Here is a 21566-nt window from a genome sequence, read left to right as displayed (position 1 = left end):
TAATGTATAACATTAATAGTTATTTGTCAAATTAATTAAACTTAAAGTTAAAGTATAAACAGATCATTTTTAAAAAAGTTATAGCAGCTTTAAGAAAATAATTGAAAAAATATCAAAAATTAGGGATTTTTAAATTTGTAATTTTTTTGGAGATTTCCCCCCAATTACTGTGAACGAGAGAATTTTTGTCAATTTTTGAGGGTAATGTCTTTAACTGGATTTGATTTGTATAATATTCTTATTTTATTACGAAAGGTTTTAACTTGAGAGTGAATAAATAAATAAATTTTATTTTATTGAAATATTTAAAGAAAAACATCAGGAAATTTTTATTTATAAAATAATTTAATAATCATTAGTTGATCAAGCTCAGTTACTGAAAATAATGAACCTATTATATATTCAGAAGCACACCTTGTAAAAACACTTATTACTATGTTCTTACCACTTATATTATATATGTTTAATTTCTATTTATTTAATTCGTAATACATATTAATTAGCATAGAGGGAGATGCTGATGTGACAATTCTACTCGTCTATAGCCCTAGCACTGACGTCGAACTAATAAAAGGCAGCTGTGTTTGTGCGGCCATTATAGACATAGTTTTCTATGCTATCACTTTTGTCTTATTGATATTATTATTTATTTTATTCAACGACTACTCTATTACAGACTGTAAAAATGACTAAATCGATATGATTTTTCTTTATAAATGCATGATGTTTTTACCTATCATTTGGTATAATTTTTTTATAAATCTGATAATTTACTTGCCCACAGGGCGGTATTCAAAATGACAACTTTTTCACAGTTACATAAATTAATTTATATAAAAAAAATTAATTTTAAGTTAGTAAAAACTATCATGATTACTGCATATTTTCTGATCTTAGAAAGCAATGTAAAATTATGTTAAATCGACATGTTAACAATTATTTAGTTAAAATTGAAAATGATATTGTTAATAAAGTTAAGATTTTCCAGAATTATATAAACAGTAGCCACAAAAAGAAATAAATCAATTTTACCAGATTGCTTTATTTATAATGACACGAGTGTTGAATGCACTACAGAGTCAGCTGCTTTTTTCGGTAATTATTTCTCTTCTGTATATGTTATGTATTTTAACAATATAGAATTATCTTATTCCTCCGTTTTTAATTTAAATATTAATTCTTACTTAAATTTTAATAGTTATCAATTATATGATTATGAGATTAGTGATTATTTATCTACTTTAAACTTATACTGTGGAGTTGGTATTGACAATATTTCCCTATTTTCTTAAAAAAAGTGATGCTATGTTCTAGTTAATCCTTTATTATATTTATTAAATAAATTTATTTATTTATTAAATTTTAATAGAACATTGGTTATTTTTCTACTTTTTGGAAAAGGTCTTATGTAATTATAATACATAAAACCGGTTGTTACGGCTCAAACAAGTTCTGTGCTGCGCTCTATACGCAAAGCTAACACCTAAAAGCTAGGCCAAGTCAAATAGCCGGACTACAGTCATTTCCTCCACCTTATTCCTCTCCTTTTGTAAATATTAGGTTAAGATAAAGTTTGAAAAAAGAGTCAGTGTATGTTTATGTTTATAATGAGTTCGATGTAAATGTGTATTTTTTATTATTGAGCAGATATTGCTACAAATTTAAACTACCATTTATATATTTTATTTTGAGTATATTTATATATTTCTTGTTAATTGTATTTGTTATAAATTGAGTTAAATTTAAGTGAGTTTTAGGTGTTGTTGCAGCTGGCCAGTGCACAAACACATTTCTACGAAACTGTGAGTTGTATTCATTATATTTATTGTTTGTTGAAATATTAATTACTTATTTAGGCCGAAGTGGCAATTGTTGAATTATTCACTTATAAAGATTATTGCACTCCAAATTTATTAATTTATTCTGTACTTTATTAATACAGCTTTGTGATAACTGCTATTCCAGTCATTATTAAATAATAATTTTGTATTCATTGTTAAGTTACCGTTGTTGCCTGTCTCACACACCCTCTTGTTTCCTGTAGACAACCTCTCCGGCTTCAAGTAAGGTCGTGTGTGAGCAGACGATTTTAGTCAAATATACTGTCCACTCATTCCCTAAAAGAGTTTACAGGTGTCAGGGTAAGCGGCATAGTATTTGCAGCCCACGCCCTAACACCACTAGTATTTCTACAGTTTGTAATTATAAACCCATTTCAAAGATGTGAATTATACAGGTTTTTGAGGCTATGCTGATCGTAAATTTTTACAACCTAATTTATTGAACGGTGTATACTTAATTTTCTCCCTTTAAACATTGATTAATATTTTTACTATAAATAAATCTTTAAAAATGCTTAGTTTTTTAAATAGAAACATAGTACGATTTAAAAATAAAAACTGCACAAAATCTTTATATCGTTCTCAATTAGTTTGATTCTCTTTTTTGGTCTCCTAACTACATAACCCATATTTCAAAATTTGAGAATGATGAATATAAATTTTTTTTTAATTATTTGCATTTAAGATGAAACTACCAATTTCCAGGGATTTTAGTCGTGGGCTCAATTGGCCTAGATACATGTCAAATCAGGTGTAAATTAGCAAACATTATGTTCATTTACAACATTATAAATTTTAATGATGATTGTCCTGAACTACTATTCCAGGTTGGATTTATTACCTCAGTTCATTTTACCAGAACTCAATTACTTTATGTTTCTAAATTTAAAAGTAATGTTTTGGGCGAATTGGTGATGATGAACAAACGGCAGTCGACACAATTAATTATAAAATCGACGTGGACCCGTTTATTCACACAAGAAAAACAACAAATACAAATATTGTTGCACAGTAGTTCGAGATTAGAAGAATTAAACAGCACAAATAATCAAAAGATGCGTTGACGTCGAAACAGTGCTGGCAGTTCGGTATCACCAAGGTGACTTGAACGTATTATTTGCGGCGGGTCGTTGGCAATTTCTGCACTTTGTACCGCGGTATTAGTCTGTCAAACTATCATAAAAATGGCGACGGCTGATAAAGGTGGCGTGGGTCGTGGGACTACGTGGAACACCAAGCGGTGCGGGACCATGTCACTAATATTACAACTGCATCTCTTTTTTCTGGAGCTTTGAGACTAGCCAATTTAGTTTATATGTATTGAATTTTTTTCAATACGTCTCGTGTTAGCTGGAAAAATAATATTGTGTCAGCCCTTAGACCCACTTTCAATTCTAAATTTTTGTATTTTTTTATTTCATTTTGTTTTTTATGTATAGCTTATACATATAACGATATAACGATAGAATATGGTAACGGTGACTAGCAGTACAAAGGAAATGTTGCCTACTGTAAGAACATTTATTACTATGTTCTTAATAATCTATCCCCTGTAACTAAGGTACACGATTGCCTGTGTATCCTTCAGGTAATTAAAACTCATTTAAGGAGATAGGGACGATATTTGGGCAGACGTCGGGTAGCTTCCGATTCTTGGTTTTGACCAAGATCCTCAACTATTAAACAGGCCCCTAACACTCCTTAGGGCCAACAGTAAACAAAACAAACAACATTTTAAGTGCCGACTTAGCGCACACTGAATAGAAATATTTACTATATGCATTTTTGACTAGTTTTAATAACACAATTAATAAAATGAACAATAAGTAGCTTATAGAAACGTAAATTCAAAAGTAGTACGAACTGGCCCGTTGCAAATATCTGAAAAATGGCTATATAATTAATAATTCTACAAGTACCAGTACGAAAATTCACCAAAAATTATGAATATTTGCGTAAATTTCAAAAGTTAGTCTTTATCACTCTTTGTAATAGTAGCAAACTAGAACGATTGAACTCTGATTTACCTATCAAATTTTCCAATCGCTACTGATTCTATGAATAAAAAATTATTTATACTAAGAATAATACTTTTCAAATATTTATATTAGCATTTACAATTGGAGTGATACATGCGTAGGTGCACTGTACGGGATAGGGGTCTAAGATTCCCTCTAATTAAAATTTAACTCCCCTCAAAAAATTAAAAATTGTATGCATTGTTATATAAAAGTAATTTTTTGGAGGACAAAATATTAAATGTAGCTTATTTTATAATTTTGACCACCTTACGCTAATGTACATACGTAAAATGTTGATGATTCAAAAGTTTCAAACAAAAAATAGTCTTTTGAATTGATAAAAGAAATACTCTAAAAAGTAAGGAGCAGAATTTTGCTACTTTAAAAATATGACTCATATCATATTATTTTGTCAAGTGAAAATCATAGTTTCCATAGAATGTGTGGTGATATTTTAAAAAAATGTATACGTATGTATGTTAGCTTCGATGTGAAGCTGATGGGTTTTACTATGTGTTTTTTTTTTTTTTGTGTCTGTTACCACTTTTTCTCAGCTCTCACCGAACGGATTTCTTTCAACGATGCGTCAAAAGATCACAAATCGTATTTAGTCGAAGACATTACCCTTAAAAATTGAAAAAAAATCCCTCGTTCCCCGTAAATGGGGGAACCCTCCAAAACAATTACAAATTTAAAAATGGCTAATTTTCGAAATTTTTTCAAGTTTTTTTACTAAAATGTGCCGTAACTTTTTCAAAAATGAACAGATCAATATAATTTTTTTTTTATAGATGCTTGATGTCTTTACCTATCATTTGATATATTTTTTTTGTAAATTTGATCCTTTATCTGCCCACGGAGGAGGATTTAAAAAGACAACTTTTTCACAAAAAATTATCTTTTTCAACTTAACTTTTGAAAATGTTCCGGAAGGTCTGACACTTTTATATATATATCTTAAATTAAAGTTAATGTAATATACTTTAATTTGAAAAAAAAAAATTTGTCCTCTGGACTTGTCTTCATGGCGAAAATGGCTACCGAATGCTATTTTCGTGTGAAAATTCTCGACTTTATTTTTTACATTTTTAATTTTATAATAGTATGACATATTGAAAAGTGTATGGATCAACATTATTTTTTTATGAGAAATAATATTTTTTAATAATACCTTTTTCATTCGACATACTTTATTTTAATCAGGATATTAATAAGGAACTAACAGATTATGTAACTTTTGGAATAATCCACTAATTTTTTAAAATTAAACACTCTAAAGATTTGCATTGAAGCGTTTATTTTTGATAGTGATTTTAATCACTGTCAGTTATTATATTTAATCCAACTATACCACGGCACCACTGTGCCTCGACCCCTCTGTGCTGGGTTTTTTTTTATTATTTATTTATGTAGTAGTTAGATTTGTAAACAATATAGTTCGGAATTTATTATTTTCAATAATTTATTGTGCACCTTTAAGATCAGAATGAGCTTATTTATATTTATTTTTTAAAACTTCATTCAAAATGATGTCATGAAATATAATGAAATCATAATTATATCAAATAAAATTTACGACACGTCGATAAATGTTTCATTTATAAAAAAATGAACACTGTAATAATGATGCAATTTAGAATACTTATTTTTAGATTATACTAATAAATGGGTGTAAAAAAATTTAACCGATTTTTATTATGATAAACGAATAATTATGATCTATTTAAAAAATAATTAAAACAAATTATTTTACGCAAAAATATTTGAAAATAATTTTTATAATTTTTATTTCATTAAATTCTTTTTAATTGAAATACTTAAATATTCTAGAAATATTAATCATTATCAATATTAAACTTTTTGGTTTTGCGTCACTATTTGTTGTTGTATTTAAAGAATCCTACTCAGGTACACTCACTAAATGACTGCAAAATGAAAATCCTAAAAATATTTTACGTAAAAATAATTCAAAAAAATGTATTTAGTTTTTATTTTATTGTATTATTGTACATTTTTTTTACATATTAGAATGAACTAATCTATTATTAAGTATTATCGTCTGTAGTGTCAAGCATAGTGTATCTTTATTATTTGAAAAGTCCAAATCATTCCACTCTTGTAGACTCACTAAATCAATGCAATTTGAATAACGATTAATAAATCGAATACAATCATTTCGAAATCTCTCTTTTGTATCTGGGCGTGGTTTCTTATTTGAATATCTTTGTGCATTTTTTAAAAATTTGTCTATTGGCTCAGTACGTATGATATATTCTTCAAACTTTGACCTCAATCGCGTTATTTGTAAAGTATAATCACCCATTATATTTTTTAATTTGACAAATTTTATAGCTAACAACTGTAAAATAATTTTACAATAATTAATTAGCACAGATATTCCAATGCTTTCAATTACATTTCGGATCCATATCATACCTTCAAAATATTGTTTTTTTATACGAGCTTCATTCACAATTTCGTTCAATGTTCTACCAACAACATCAATACCATACATAGCAACTGGAGCAGTACATCTATATGGCTCCGATGGTGGTGCGGGCGTTGGAGCAGTAAAATCTAGGTTTAAATTAAAATTAATATTTTGTGGATCAGTATTCATAGTTTCGGGTGCAGTGTATATTGGATGGGAATTTATTATTAAATTCATTAGATTCATTTCTTCGTTTGTGTTTGTGTTTGCGTTTACGTATTCATTGTATTTATCTATATCAAGTAGTTCCAATTTCAATATGATCGCTTTACATATCATATTATTCATAAGATATAAAAAAATGACATTAATTAAAAACATTTGCATTGTAAGTTAACGTATAAAACACTTATCAATGTTAAAATTAATTAATGGTGTCGAACCAATTGAATTTAAAAGATATTAGTTTTTAAACACTATTTTTATTGATATTCAAAATGTTTATTGACGTCAAAGTACAAACTAAGATCGGCTTACTTAGCGAAATATTATAATAATTGAAATGAAAATATCGTGTTAGCACTAACTTAACATAAACTGTTTAATTTGGCTTTTATATTATAGATATTTTAAAATTATAATCGATTACTACAATGATAAATGATAAATATTTTTGACTTAACAAACATTTTAAGTATATTTTGCCACATGAGTCAATAATCAATAAATTAAAATGTTTTTTTTTTAACTGACTATAGTAAAACTAATTTTAAATAGAAATGCCATAATATGAAATAATTTTAAGGCCAAAAATGATTGATTTCATGTAATTATAAAATTTATAGTAATAGTGTTAGTTGTAGGAGAGATTGGGAAAATAGCTGCCACGGGTTAATATCGGTCACCTAATCTCTTCTAAACTAAATTACTAGGTAGACAGTATAAAGAATGAGTATCATAATTATTATTACTTAAAATATAATACTAGCGGTAATATAATAATTGTTTCGCACCACCACGTTTTCATTTTTTTGTTAACGTTCATTTTGTAATTTCGTTTTTGTCAAATTTATTTTTATATACGAATGACATATTATATGTGTATAATTGCTTTAAATTTTGTAAAGTATCGACTATTGTTCTAAAAATAATGAATAATGGTTTTATTTAATGAAATATTATCAAGTGTATATTAAATGATATTAACGGCCATAATTCATTATTAAATTAAATTTTCTTATACAACAAATTCATCTTCATTTTGTACTTTCCACGACGAGGAACATTTAAGCAACTTTTCCATTATCTCTTAAACTGCCCTTTACTCTCTTAAAATTGAACTGAGTTCATTAATTCTTTAGTTCTTTATGATATTCATACTCTTTCTCCGGATATCATGTAACAGTCTCATTCTATCTAATCATATTCTATTATTTCCTTTCTCCAGGGTGCCAGGTTAGCGGCATATGGTTTGCAGTGCCCCACCTAACAATGATTTTTAATCACTGCCTGATATTTGTCCCAACTATGCCGCGTACCCACTGCACTGTGTTTTTTCTATGATATTATCATAATCAGGGACTGAAAACATTTAAAACAATTGTTTTGCCTATGTCTCCGTTGCCCATTTATCATGAACCACTTTATTAATCGAAAAATAATAACAAAATTATTAATTTTTGCATTTGCTTCTCTTAGTTCAACGGAAACTTATCAAAAATGTTTCTTATCGACAAATACTGTATAACTTTGTCACTATCTGATTTTCTTTTCTAAAGATATTTAATTTAAGTATTGTCGAAAACAATTTGTAAATAACACTACAATAACAAAAATATCGTAGTTTTTAATTAGTAAACTTAAATGATATTAAAGTACATATCTAACAACGTATATTATATATAATGTTTTAATAATGTAAATTTTCATTATTAATAAAATTAATAAGTGTAATCTTCCCATACTAATTCTCGACAGTATTATTTATATTATTGCGATGACATTGGAAAAAATGCCAACTATATACTTATTACATTTTACTATCGACACATTTTAAATATTACTCATTATAATCATTGAATGTTGATTATCTTCTTGGTATACTTATTTTAAAGTAATACTTTTTGTGGTAAAAACTTTTCGTGGCGGCGTAGCCGAGTACTCCTACGGGAATATTAAATCTGGTCCAAAAGGATGGCCCAAAGAGCCTAATGAGTCATGCGTGCGTGGGACTAGTAGAGGACCACACTTTTTTGATAGGCAGAGTCTAGTCATTTATTATTCATTAATGTTACATTTTATTTTAATTATTAAATTCAAAGTTAACAAATGTTACACGAATATTTCAAAACCGATACTATGTAGTAAACACTATTAAAATAATTAAAAATAAATGAAAATCTAATCATTTCACAATCAACGTATGAACTAATTGAGTTAATTACGCTATTTTAAAATTAGAGACATTTTACTAGAAAATTATTTTTATGTAATATATTGTGTATTAAGTATGAAAGATTAATGCATACTAGTGACGTAGTCAAGGAGGAATAAGTTGGCAGCCCAAATCGATATGAATGCAACAACCAAATTATTTACTAAAATTTATATTTATTTTATCGACAACTATAATTAAATTACAAATCATATAAACAAAAGTTTGGATTAAAATTACCATTGTGACAGGTCATCAATTAAATTTGATTCAGGAAACATTAATTCTAATTTTGAATTCAAAAATGTTGTATCTTCCGAATCCCCAATATCATTAAAATTATATACCTCTACTAAATTAACGCAACTGATGTAACGGCTCTTAACTATATAGCAATCCTTTAAATACTTAAACTTTCCGGACAAACGATTTTCAGTGAATATTAAATATTTGATCATATTTATCATTTTATCAACTGGTTCTGTTCTTATCATGTGAAAATTGAATATTTTTTGTAAGTCTTGGAACATATTTAAATAGTCTTCTAAATTAATTGATTTGAACTTTTTTGTGTTTATTAACCTTACGGTGATGTCACAAAATCTAATAATGACAGAAATACCAACACTTTCAATAACATTTCGAAACCATAACATACCCTCTATATACTTGCGTTTTAAAATAGCTTCATTCAAAATATCACCTAACTTTCTCTCAACGACATTAATTTCATGATAAAAAACTGCAGCAGTACCTTTGTATAACTGGGTTGGATTTGTTAGAAGTGATAGTTCACCCTCCAAGTTGAAGTTCCATTTTTCTCGATCAATAACATTTATCATTTCTGGTGCAGTGTAAATTTTATGACTTATTAAAGTTAAATTCATTAGCCTTTTATGGTTGGTCATGAAATGTAATAATAAACGTTCATCGGGTTCTTTAAGATCAAGTTCATTAGATTTTGATTCATCTATTCTGTAGAAGAACAAAATAATGATTAAAGTGATAAAATGCATAATTAATAGTCAAATTATTTATGTCAGGGATCTTAAAGTAATAATTTTTTTACTAATTTAACAATTAAATTATAAGTAAATATTTTACTCTATATAACTCTAATTTAATAAATTTAATGAAATATATTTTTATGATATCGATACTTATATGCTAAATATAAATATAATGTATGATATTTGTTTTAACATTAAAAATAATTTTTCAAACTACATTTTTATGGTATTTGTTCATTTGAGTGTAAAAATTAGTGAAAACCCTTACATTAGTCTTTCAAATATATGCAAACATCTAAAAAAATGTATACTTTGAAACACTAGTAAATTCTTAAAATAAACTTATTGTTTTAAGATGTAATAATTGCTTAAAAAAACAATTTTATAGGACTGTATAAAAAAATACTTAGAAAAATTTACATTAATGTATTCATAAAAATATTGAAGGCTTTCTTTTTTATATTTCTTTAAATATCAAATAGAAATAATACTTAGTTATTATTTTTAAAAACAATTTCTAAAATCACAAAAATGCTCAGACATTTGAAACATATTAAGTTTGATAAAAATTAAAATATATTTTTAAAAAAATGGTTATTCGCTTATATATTTGATTTATTTTTAACATAACGAACATTACCATAAAAACATTATCTTTAGAATCTAAAAGGCATAATAAATAAATTTTATGCGAGATACATAACTTATTATTTACAAATATATATAATTGGAAGCTATTCAATGAGAGGTCTCTAATTTAAGATTTATATATTTATTTAATTTTTTTTTTATTATTGAGAAGGTTTCTACATAACGTAAATGGAGGCCCGGTGAGTTTTTCAGAAATTTTTTGGATAATAGTTCAGTTATTAGATATTTGCGATCAGAAAGAGAATGACAATGGAAACTAAGAGTTATGATGCTACTACGTTTACTGTTTCTAGTTTTAAGTCTTTATGAAGAGTGTTGTTTAAAACGCATCAAGGGCGAAAATCATAATTTATATTTTTACCAAAATTATAGAATATTAGAAGTGCGTCATATAAAATCAAATAATGCCATATTTTCTGTATTTATTAAAACTCTTTGTATAAAGCGTAATGGCGCATCTATAGATAGATGTGTAATAGATAATATATTTAAAAATTGATATTTTATAACAGTTTTTATGATTTATTTATTTTTATATTATAGTTGTAATTTAATGTATAAAAATTTATATTTTCTGTAGAATATGAAAGAATTTAAAATTTAAAAAAATATTGAAATACAATAATGGACTTATTAAAGTTTGACTTCTATATAGATTTAAAATATTCATAGTAATATGAATTATAAAATAAAATAACACATTAAATCATTCAATTTGATAGTAAATATGAATTTTAGCTTCGATGCGAAGCTGAGAAGGTATAGTTTTACTAAGATGTGTTTTTTTTTGTATTTTTTTTTTTTTTTTTCTGTTACCACTGTTTCTCAGCTCTCACCGAACCGATTTCTTTCAATAATACGTCAAAAGATCACAAATCGTATCTAGTTGAGACATTACCCACAAAAATTGAAAAAATTTCCCTCGTTCCCCGTAAATGGGGGAACCTCCAAAAAAATTACAAATTTAAAAATCGCTAATTTTCGAAATTTTTTTACTAAAATGTGCCGTAACTTTTTCAAAAATGAACATATCAATATAGTTTTTTTTTTTTATAGATGCTTGATGTCTTTACCTATCATTTGATATATTTTTTTTGTAAATTTGACCCTTTATCTGCCCACGGAGCAGGATTTAAAAAGACAACTTTTTCACAAAAAATTATCTTTTTCAACTTAACTTTTGAAAATGTTCCGGAAGATCTGACACTTTTATATATATATCTTAAATTAAAGTTAATGTAATATACTTTAATTTGAAAAAAAAAATTTGACCTCTAGACTTGTCTTCATGGTGAAAATGGCTATCGAATGCTATTTTTGTGTGAAAATTCTCGATTTTATAATTTACATTTTTTACTTTAAAGTGCTATAACTTTAAAAAATGTATGGATCAATACAATTTTTTCATGAAAAGTAGTATTTATATACATCTTTAATTTAAATTTTTTTACTAAAATGTGCGGTAACTTTTTCAAAAATGAACATATCAATATAATTTTTTTTATATAGATGCATGATATCATTACCTTTCATTTGGTATATTTTTTTTTTATATGTGACCCTTTATTTGCCCACAGGGGGGGATTTAAAATGACAACTTTTTCACAAAAATTTAATTTTTTCAACTTAACTTTTGAAAATGTTCGGGGAAGTCTGACACTTTTATATATATCTTAAATTAAAGCTAATGTAATATACTTTATCATGAAAAAAAAAAAATTTCGGACTTTATCTTATCTTCACGGTAAAAATGGATACCAAATGTTATTTTTGTGTGAAAATTTTCGATTTTGTATTTTACATTTTTAACGTTATTATGCTATAACTTTTTGAAAAATGTATGGATCAATACAATTTTTTCATGAAAAGTAGTATTTATATACATCTTTCATTCGACATACTGTTTTTTTTAATCGGATCATTTCCCTATATATGAGGGGGGTTCAAATCTAAAAAGTACATGTAGAAAGTAGATCTTTTTCAACTTAACTTTTGTAAGTGTTCCGGAAAGTCAGACACTTTTATATATATCTTAAATTAAAGTTAATGTAATATACTTTATTATAGTAAAAAAAAATTTCGGACTTTATTTTATCTTCAAGGTGAAAACAGACATCAAAGTTAATAAAAAAAACACGATTTTTGTAAAAAAATTCTTTTTTATATTTTTAACTTTATAATGCTATAACTTTTTGAAAAATGGATGGATCAATATAATGGTTTTTTTTATAGATGCATGATGTCTTTACCTATCATTTGGTATATTTTATTTATAAATCTGACTTTTTACCTACCTACAGGGGGTGATTCAAAATGACAACTTTTTATTATTTATTTACTTTATTATGCAAAAAAAACATTTCGGACTTTATTTTGTCTTCACGGTGAAAATAGCTACCGAATGCTATTATTGTGTGAAAATTCTCGATTTTATTTTTTACATTTTTAACTTTATAATGATATGACTTAATGAAAAGTGAATAGATCAACATAATTTTTTAATGAGAAATAATATTTTTTAATTATCCCTTTTTCATTCGACATACTTTATCTTAATCAGGATATTAATAAGGAACTAGCAGATTATGTAGCTTTTGGAATAATTCACCAATTTTTAAAATTAAACACTATCTAAAGATTTGCATCGAAGCGTTTCTTTTTATAGTGATTTTAATCACTGTCAAATATCATTATACTTGATCTAACTATGCCTCGTCACCACTGTGCTTGGTTGGTTTTTTTAAACTTAAAATTAATTTAAATGTAAATATACAATTGTACATTTATGTAAACAATTCGTTTTTTTAATTACTTTTTTAAAAGTTAAGAATGATAAATTTTCAGATCGTTATATAAAGTTGAACTTAAATGGTCTACTTTATACCCAACAATTTTTTTCGTATGTGATTTTTTTACAAATAACATCATTATTTCTATAGAAATAAATCAATTTAGATAGTTATATCGAAATTTTTATATTATATATACTAAACATGTTACATTTGAAAAATATTATTTGTTAATATTAAAACTAATTATGATATCTGTTGAACTTTTGTTAACTTGAATAGTTTTAATGGAATCTGACAGACTGATAAGATGTATGGTCAACTACTACAGAAAGATAACCTTAATAAGATACATTACGGTTTGGAGAAATATGACATATAATATGATAAAGAGACAACGAAAGTTGAGTTTGACTCGAGCATACGATTATGAACAAATAAAGGTCTTATAAGAGTAATTCAAATTTTGTTAGATTTTAATTGCTAATGATTATTTCTCTAGAAAGATAATGAGATAATTAAACCAGCGATACTTCGACCAATTATTGCGAATAAAAGTGAGTTATGTTTTAAATCAAAAATCGACATAAAACATTTCATGGAATCAAGAAATGAAGTCATAAATAAACATTGGTTTGCTTTTGATAAAAAAATTGAAAAAGTAAAATACATTTTAGTTTTACGAGCACTCATATTAGCGAGAACTACTTGGAAATTATGGATCTCATATATAAAACATGAGAACCAACAACTAATCTCTTACGCTGTATATGTTCAAAAACTTAACAAGCCCGATATTACTTTTTAATTGGAACTTTAGTATGCCTTCGAACATTTTTTAATTGTATATGTCCTAATAAACTTTATTTGTAAACAAAGATAAATTTGTCATATAGTGTTTTGAATAATTAATAAAATATTTAGTAGTCATTAGTTTTTTTTAATTTTATTGATTTGTATTTGAAGTTTAAATATTAATTTCTATTTTATATTAATAGGGGAGAGCGAGGCAAGATGATTTTCTTAAATTGAAGAAATATAGTAATTTTTAAAATATTTCTAAAGTATTAACCAAACAATGACTTAATTTTCGAAAATAATTTAAATGAGAACACATATTTACTTCACAAATTTTTTTGCAAGAATGATATTATATTGTTATTTTACGAAGTATCGTTTTAACTTATGCGTTAATAAATAAATCATTTTTTTTTTATTGCAATAGCTAAATAAAAATATCACGAATAAAAAGTATTTTATTTTAAGTAATTTTAAGACTTATTCAAATTAGATGACTACTATGGGGAATTTTGTATAAAAATTATAATATGGAAACGTGGTTTTTTTATTTTGAATTATTATGAAATATTCTTTCAAAAAAAATTTGATTATAATTAGTTGTATTAAATGAGTTACCGAGAAAAATAAACCTATTAATTATTCAAAAGCATCCTTATGGAGTCATCATATCGAGTTTTTCTTTAAATATTTATACTTAACAATTTTTTTTTTTTTTAAATTATTCGGTAGACACTCAACATGTCTTAGGGTACAGTAGAAATAGAACAGTATCACTTTTAGTGAGAGAATACATGTATAATTTATTTTTTAATCATAATCTAAATTAAGTTAAGGAATGACATGTCCCATCAAAAAAAACATTTTTCTCTGGGATTTGTGGAAAAAACATACGATGAAAATGTTTTCAGAACACAATATGTTTAAAACGGTGTGGGTGAATTGGGAGATTATACATATAATAGTAGATGGCGTCATTATTTAATTATTTCCCCTTCAACAGTAAATGTATAACAAAATCCGATCGCCCAATAGTTAGTCAATTTTACCTTAGTTTATGATTTAAAACGATTTTTTACAATGATTTAAATCTGTGCTTTATTATTGAGATAATCCCTAATAATAAAAAACATATTTTTTATATAACAAAACTTCCGGGATCATTTTATGCTCCTGGAGAACCATTTATGTTAAGAATAGTTGTGCTGTAGTTAGAAATCGAGGCTGTACCGACAAGGACCGGTTGAAAACCCAAAACTCTTTCCATATGTCATGGTACCGCACCCTGCTTTAGGCAAATGCTCCCTCGTGTCTCTTTTAATATCAGTTTTTAATATACTAATCGTAGACTATTTCTAATTAGTATTTCGTTTTCTGACTTAATTACACAATTTCGTATTAGAAAGTTAACTGTTTTTATGTATATATTATTAATGAATGTTTAAGGTGGGCAAACTGTAGTTCAAATCGTTTAAAAATCTATTAATATCCAATGGCAGATTTTCAATATTTTTTAGGGAGTAAGATTACATATGATTTTTAAAATATTTGGGAGTAGATGAAAAGTTCAGGGAGGCTAAGTTCTCTTCCCTGTGACCATCTATGCTATATTATATTATGCTATAATGGAGCCCAAAAAATATTTTATGCTAAAAATATTTAAATAAACATGGATTTAACACCGCTTGTAATAATATAAATATAAAAGTGTCTCTAGGGACAACCAAAACCATTTCATATAAATTTTTTAAATTGTTTAGGAATTTCTATGAGCCTCAAACTATGTAAACTAAAGCTTATGTTACATGCTAAAAGTTCAAATAAAATTTGTCCCGACTATTTATAATTTATATGTAAACATCTGTAGATGTTAAACAAAAACTGTTATTTTAGTGAATCAATCATCGTTTTACATATTGCTATAAATTTTGAATTAAATTTTTTTTCAAAAACGTACATTTATATTTTAGATGAAATGGTATACCCATATGTTAGATAATTATGTTCCCCTTTGAACCCTCTTTTACAAAAAAATAATAAGAAAAGTTTTTAGTGTTAGTTATAAATATTTTTACTTTAGCTACCTAATATGAAATTTTGGCTATACTAAAAATATCAGGTCTTGTAATAAATGATAGATCACAATTGATTCAATATTTTATATAATTATATTAATTAAGTATTAATTATTTTATTTAATTAAAGTAATGCTCTTTTATTTCATCAATCGGCTAAATAAAACTCACTCAACAATTAGTGTACTCTTTTTAGTCGTATATTGAGCGTAAATAGATATGATTAAATTTTACTCATTAAATATTTTTTTTCTAAAAGTATTTTATTTTGTGGTTAAAAATTGAAACCAGTGGATTAGCTAAAGAATACTAAAGGAGCTGTTGCCCCCTCATTGGCAACTTATTATTATAAATAGTATATGATAGAATCTAGTAAAAACACGTCAAATCAACTCAAATATTTGAAGTAAAAAATTGCCTTTTTATTCTTACGCTATTTTTATTGTCAATAAAAAGTTGTATTGATTGTAATATTTGTTATTTTAAATTGAATTCTTGACACATTATTTATCCAGTTTTTTTGTAATCTAAATTATGTTCAAAAATATATCACAATACAGTGTAACTGTTTAACATATGACTTATGAATATATAAATGTACAGAACTTAAAGATTAAAAAAACCATCCAGAGTTTGATATTCGATTCGAAGGACCGTTATCACAAGGATATATGAGATACATAATCGCCCTAAATATTTACTTTCAGACAAAGATAATACTAGTCATAATAAGCATAATTATTATACCTCAATATTAATTCCTTGTACAATGTAATATTGATAAATTATTAATAATATTTTATGTGCCATTGAAGAAAATGATACAAGTTTGGTTCCTAACATGATTCATTAGGCCCTTTCAAAATAATTATATGAATTGTTATATAGTATATAACAATAACGTTTAAAACGTTTAATATAATTATCGTTTTGAATAAATTCGTTTTTTAAAAATTTGTTGCCTTTTTAGACTACAAGTAAAGCATATTTCTTTATTTTTTATCACCAATATAAATAAAAAATTTATTTATTTAATTTTTGAATTTCAAAGTAGCAAATTTTTTGTCTTTTTTATCTTTTTTCTTTTTATAAAATTTTTTTATCAATCGATCAAAAGTTCTTGTAAGAAATAGGCTAAAAAAAAGCTACTATGTAATTAAAAAAAAAATTCTATGTTTACTTTTTTCTTATTAGTAATAAATACTATTAAAATTATGCTATTATTGATACTATAAAATAGTATTCTAAGTAGGCAATAATTATTAAATATAATAATAAATTATTGTTTTATTATTACGGCTGAGACCCTATATAAAAACATATTTTAGGAGGGAGGATGAAAAAAAATATTATTATAATAACAAAAATATATGAAAGATAAAAACTTGTCAAATTTTGTTTACTTTTCTCACCAATGTTCTTAATCGACATGTTTCGCTTATTCTTTTAATTTAGTTGTAAAAAAACGAATTTATTGTTACCAGCCTAACAATCAAACAGATTTTTTGCGACTATTTATTTTTTTTGCATTTATTATAAGAAAATAATTCAATACATTTTTGAAAATCAAAATGATAATAATACTAAATATTCAAGTGTGCTTTTGTATATGTAACATTTTTTTTTTACATGTCGAAGGAAAAAATAATGTAAAAGGAAACGTCGATACAATTAACCATTTTCTACGACAAAAAGGATGGATTAATATAAATGATGTGGAATTTATCACTTATTTTTCCAACAAGTTTCTATTAGAAGATGTGATTAAAACTGTAACAAAATTCAATTGCGATTCCACCATACGTCATGCTACAGTATTTCTTGGATGTTCTTACGCTAATGATTTAAATAAAATGTTTATTATATTAAACAAATTTCAAGAACATTGTCATATGATTTTACGTTCTAAGAACTTTCTTAATATTGCGCACAATTGTACAGTCAAACTTGTAGAAAAAATAGATGAAATTACTTCATTGGCAACATTCATGAAAGGAGCTTTGGATGCTATCGAAGTATTTCATACCTTTCCATGGAGTACACACAAAAATAAGCAAAGTTTTATTTTATGCACAGTTATAGCAAATTTACAGAAGGAAGAAACTTTAAAGAAATTAGTTCCATTGGAAAACACAATGAATTCGATTAATCTAACATTAATGTATATTAAGCGGTTTTTACTCACAAGACATATAGAACTATTACAGAATATGAAATATTGTACTCTAAAACCTTTAGATTCGGATTCAATGTGGAATTTTTGGGATAAAGAACTTGGCATATTAAAATCTCAAGAAAAATATCAAGAATTTTTTTTATATCTTAATAATAAAATAATCAATCTAGTCCAAACGATAATCCAGAAAAAGTATGTTGAACTAGGTTTTGTATTTAATTCGGACAAAAATCAGACGTTTTTACCTGATTCGAGTACAGTTTTCAACATAGGTATAATTTAAGAGATTATTTGCATTTTTAAATTTATTCATTTCTTAATATATTTAGGTTTTGTAAAATATCCTTCTATAAATATGATACAAAATACGAATAATGTAAATATACAGGAAGAAATTACACAAAAAAGTAATATTTTTAAAAAACACTACAAAACCTTAATATTTTTATAATACGTTATTACAATTAAAAAACAATATACTTATTTATGTATTATTATGTATTTAGATGTCATAGAAAATCTTTCTATAAATTCGAAACAATATAGCCAAGAAATAGATATTCTGGAAATAATATTACGAGAACGTAAAGTTTTTACTATAAATTATTTATTATTAATTTAAATAAGCTTTAAATAGAGATGATAAATACGTTAATATTTTTAGATATGGAAAAATATCCTTTTTTAAATTTTATACAACATAACGATGAAGTAGATATTGAGGTAAACACTAGACAAGAAGGTAATATTTTTAAAAAACACTACAGTACTTCAATTTATTTATAATACGTTATTACAATTAAAAAAAATATACTTATGTATGTATTATTATATATTTAGATGTTACACAAAATTATCCTATAAATTTGATGCATCATAACTATGAAAAAGATTATCTGGAAGAGATAGTACGAGAATGTAAAGTTTTCATTATACTCTATATTGAAATAGAAATTATAATAAATGTATAGAAATACATTCATTATAATTAATAATTATTAATTAAAATAGGCTTTCAATTAAGATAACAAATAAGTAATTATTTTTAGGTATGGTATATAATTCTTCTATAGAATCGATACAATATACCAATGAAGTAAATATACAGGAAGGAATCACACAAAAAGGTAATTTTTTACAGTATACTACAGCACCTCAATATTTTTATAATATGTTATTCAGATTAAGAAACAATATATTTATGTATGTATTAGAAAAAGAAGATGTTAGAAACCTAAAACCCAGAGAGATACTTAATTTCTCCAGAAAGACAGGACTCTTTGGTTATCTCTAGAGATGACTTTATGGTCCACCCTTATACAATGATTGGTATAATTTATTAACACTTCGGTGATAACACTTAGATGGGTAAACCGAATCAAGACAATTCGGTATGAGGTGCGCACAATGGACCAACAGGTCTGAGTGCATGGGTATAATGTCCACCTCGATAATGACTAAAACAAAACTAAACTATGTATGTATTATCATATATTTCGTTGTCATATAAAATCCTCCTATAAATTCGATACAACATAGCTACGAAACATTATCTGGAAGAGATATCAAAAGAATGTAAAGTTTTCATTACACACTTCTATACATTAATTATTAATTTAAATAGGCTTTTAATTAAGATAAAAACATAATTATTTTTAGGTATGGCATATTATTCTCCTATAAATTTTGAACAAAATATAAATGAAATTAATATACACGATGGAACTACACAAGAAGGTAATATTTTTAAAAAATACTACAGTACTTCAATTTATTTATAATACGTTATTACAATTAAAAAAAATATACTTATGTATGCATTATTATATATTTAGATGTTATACAAAATTCTCCTCTAAATTCGATTCAAGATAACTATGAAGAAGATTATTTGAAAGAGATAGCACAAGAATGTAAAGTTTTCATTATACTCTATATTGAAATAGAAATTATAATAAATGTATAGAAATACATTCATTATAATTAATAATTATTAATTAAAATAGGCTTTCAATTAAGATAACAACTATGTAATTAATTTTAGATAATGCAAACTATCTTCATATAAATTCGATACAAAATACCAATGAAGTAAATATACAGAAAGGAATTACACAAGAAGGTAATATTTTTAAAAAACATTACAGTACTTCAATATATTTCTAATACGGTATTTTGATTAAGAAGCAATATACTTATGTATGTATTATTATTATAATATATTTATATAATAGTTTTTATTATTATACACTGCTATATATTCAATATAAATTTAAATAAATTTTTAATTGAGCTAACAATTATGTTAATATTTTTAAAAATGGCTCTAAATTCTCCTATAAATATGATACAATATAACAATGAAGTAGATAAATAGGAAATTATTTGATAAGTGAGTAATATTTTTATAAAACACTCATTATAACCCTCTCATAGGCCGAGCAAACCAACATTTTAAGTAAAAAATTTACCTACCATTAAATACAAGTTTAATAATTTTTTGAGAATTTGTAACTACAATTATAAAACAATTAGTTATTATTTTATTCAATAAATATAGCAAATAACCAATTTGCTATTGTTATTCTCTAATAATTTATTTTTGTTTAATATTAGATGATATGCTTGATGTGGAAGATTTCTGAATAAATGAAACCATTTAATATATATCTTTAAACAATTTTCGTTTTGTTACTATTATAGTAATTAACCATTTTGTGGATCCAATTATTGTATATTATATTTAAGTTGAATTTAAGTAAATAAATTACAATTTCAAGAGAAATACAAATTAAAATTCAATACAAAGTGATTTCTTAACTACACCTCATAACATATCTTCGAAAATAAGAGCTAATAAATAAATTATTTAATTTTTTTAAGAATAATAATGGATCTTTCCATATAAAATTACCTAACATGACTTTATTGACTACTTTTATCATTGACGACGAATATAATTTTCATTTTACTCAGATAAGGCATTATTTACAATTAAATAAATGAAAAACACGGTGTTCTAAAGCCTATAACTTTCCAGGTAGCAATTTAAATAAATAATGTTATAAAAAACATTAATACAAAATTATTTTTAAAAAAATACTATTAAGGTTAACTTCCAAATAACCTACCACTGTAGACTATTACTGTTTTACTTATATTAAATAGTACATCAATATAATTTATAGTCAAGTTCATTTTACCGAATGACTTTATCTTTCACATTCCATTATAAATTAAAAAACCCAACACAGTGGGGTCGCGCATAGCTGAGATAAATATAAATTATGATATCAATTATATTTGGTATAAATTACTGTTAAAATTTTTTAAGTCTATT

At 25.1% G+C, this 21566-nt stretch overlaps 1 protein-coding gene across 1 annotated transcript; it reads left to right on the top strand.

Annotated features, from left to right (window-relative positions):
- The first annotated feature begins 1020 nt into the window (after positions 1–1020).
- LOC126906996 (uncharacterized) lies at positions 1021–20962 on the top strand. The gene is made up of 14 exons (XM_050687973.1): positions 1021–1095; positions 1758–1802; positions 13460–13620; positions 13680–13734; positions 17689–18498; positions 18556–18633; positions 18733–18810; positions 18891–18968; positions 19067–19144; positions 19276–19353; positions 19886–19963; positions 20062–20139; positions 20271–20348; positions 20843–20962. Exons 3-14 carry the CDS (start codon positions 13465–13467, stop codon positions 20869–20871), a joined length of 1674 nt encoding a protein of 557 aa, XP_050543930.1. The 5' UTR covers positions 1021–1095; positions 1758–1802; positions 13460–13464; the 3' UTR covers positions 20872–20962.
- The last annotated feature ends 604 nt before the right edge of the window (positions 20963–21566 follow it).

This window comes from Daktulosphaira vitifoliae, unplaced genomic scaffold (assembly GCF_025091365.1).
Source record: "Daktulosphaira vitifoliae isolate Bord-2020 unplaced genomic scaffold, ASM2509136v1 Scaffold_5, whole genome shotgun sequence".
NCBI classification, from domain to species: Eukaryota; Metazoa; Arthropoda; class Insecta; order Hemiptera; family Phylloxeridae; genus Daktulosphaira; species Daktulosphaira vitifoliae.
Note: the sequence above shows the minus strand (reverse complement) of the source record. Positions and strands in the feature narration are given on the sequence as shown.